This window comes from Ceratosolen solmsi, unplaced genomic scaffold (genome assembly GCF_000503995.2).
Source record: "Ceratosolen solmsi marchali unplaced genomic scaffold, CerSol_1.0 scaffold29, whole genome shotgun sequence".
Taxonomy (NCBI): domain Eukaryota; kingdom Metazoa; phylum Arthropoda; class Insecta; order Hymenoptera; family Agaonidae; genus Ceratosolen; species Ceratosolen solmsi.
In genome coordinates, this window is record NW_011948417.1 from 4,015,440 (window position 1) to 4,017,464 (window position 2,025).

A 2,025-nucleotide genomic window follows, 5' to 3' on the forward strand; every position below is an offset into this window, starting at 1 on the left:
GGATGTTCGTGTATTAAGTAAGCAAGTGTCCATTCGATTGGTTTTAAATAAAATGAGAATTGAAGTGATGCGATTGCGTCAGTCATAAGTTCTATGAATAAACGACGTACGTGTAAAATAATCTATTTGGAAAAAATAGAAAAGCCTAAGACCGCGGATGAAAGGTTATATTCTGCATTGGGGTGCACATGCGTGTGCGACTGCATTATGCAATATAATCTTATGTATGCGTTGACAACATCGAATTGACTGGCAATACGATGAGCTCCAAGGTTAGAGTAGAATGGCTCAACTCGGTGCTCGAAAAGCGTCTGCAGCGTCGATAGAAGACTCTCTCGTCACGTGCCAATCGTGAAATATTTCTTCCTATCTCGCTTGATCGTGGCGGCAAATTATATTTATCAATAATGCAAGAGAACCGTGACTACTGTCGTAAAGTCAATGTCATCATGTTTCCAACAAGTGAATGTTCTAAATCATCGTAGCCTGGTACATTGTAGTCAAATCATCAATTGACAGCTTAACAGCTGGACACGAGGTACACACATGTTTAGATATATAGAAACGCATGTCGCGGCGCACATTCAGGCACACGATTTTCACTGGATTATTCAGATGGCTTAGAAAAATCGTTTCGATCTTTTTCGAAAATAATAATCACGTTATTACGTCATGCATTACCTTCAACTAATGATATCATTACGTTAAGTAATCGTTAATTTTTACCTACTAAATTTGGTAAGTATCAAACTGAAAATAAAACGATAAATGACAATTGATTAGACGAAAAAATGTCAAGGCATAGCTTACGCATTTTTTGTGTATATATGCATATGCCTGCTATGCTAGACGTGATTTATGTTTTAAAAAGTTGTCTGCTATGAAAACTACAACTCCACTTGAGCATGTTGTCACAAACAATAGTGACGATTTGTGTTTCGTTATGTTATGATATACTTAATTGTTAAAGTGATGGGAACATTTTTCTTTGTATAAAATTAGATTAAACGATCTTGAAGATGAGGGTCATATTGGTTAAGTTTCGTCAATTCACAAAAGTGTACCCCATTGCCAGGGGTATGGCATCTTATACGGTGATTTGGCCCGTGGCTAGTCTTATACAGCAGAAAATCAGCGGAAAGGAGCAGTTAGATTATATACAAGCTATGAGATTTAGTTTATACGGAGGCTTCTTTGTAGCTCCAACGCTCTATTGTTGGTTGAAATGTGCATCGTACTTTTGGCCCAAACCTGATCTTAAATCAGCAATTACAAAAGTAAGAACATTTTGATCATGTTTGTGCGTATTGATAAACTTAATGAATTACCCTTTCGGGCTAAAATAAAATATTTATCACTTAATACATTATTGAAATAGCTTTTAAATTTGCTAATATTGCTACATCGCTTATACTCGATATAGCTAAACTAATATCAATGCCCTTGTCAATGACTTTTATGATTAATTTATTGTGCATGAATTGTTCTAATTAAAAGTATTAATTTTGTTAATTAACAAAATCATAGGCCCTTGTTGAACAAGTAACTTATGGTCCCAGTGCGATGTGCTGTTTCTTTTTTGGTATTAATCTATTGGAGCTCAAACCTATCTCAGAATGTATAAACGAAGTTAAGGTAAAATTCTGGCCAACTTATAAGGTTAGTAATGATTCTTGCTTCCCCCCCCCCCCCCCCCCCCCCCCCCCCCCCCCCCCCCCTTTTAACATTAATCGAACTTTTTAACCCATTTTATTAAAATGAAAATATGTTTTTTAACAGGTTGGAGTGTGCGTCTGGCCTATCCTTCAGACTATCAACTTTTTCTTTATTCCAGAAAGAAATCGTGTGATTTACGTTAGCATTTGTAGTCTTATGTGGACTTCTTTCTTAGCGTACATGAAGGCCTTAGAATCAAAAAGAACCAAAGACCTTATCAATATCGAAAGTAACATAAATAATTCATTAATAAATAATGTAAAAACGAATAACCAGTCAACTTAAGAGACTGAATTTAAAACTAGGTGC

At 35.7% G+C, this 2,025-nt stretch overlaps 1 protein-coding gene across 1 annotated transcript; it reads left to right on the forward strand.

Annotated features, from left to right (window-relative positions):
* Positions 1-2,025, forward strand: LOC105359674 (mpv17-like protein). Its single transcript, XM_011496322.1, has 4 exons — positions 1-538; positions 1,003-1,277; positions 1,528-1,659; positions 1,780-2,025. Exons 2-4 carry the CDS (start codon positions 1,020-1,022, stop codon positions 1,999-2,001), a joined length of 612 nt encoding a protein of 203 aa, XP_011494624.1. The 5' UTR covers positions 1-538; positions 1,003-1,019; the 3' UTR covers positions 2,002-2,025.

Bases quoted from the DNA above. Each gene is read 5' to 3' on its own strand.
- LOC105359674 (XM_011496322.1), top strand. From the start codon at position 1,020: ATGAGGGTCATATTGGTTAAGTTTCGTCAATTCACAAAAGTGTACCCC. The intron at 1,278-1,527 runs GTAAGAACATTT...ACAAAATCATAG, and splicing joins TTAAATCAGCAATTACAAAA to GCCCTTGTTGAACAAGTAAC. The intron at 1,660-1,779 runs GTTAGTAATGAT...GTTTTTTAACAG, and splicing joins AATTCTGGCCAACTTATAAG to GTTGGAGTGTGCGTCTGGCC.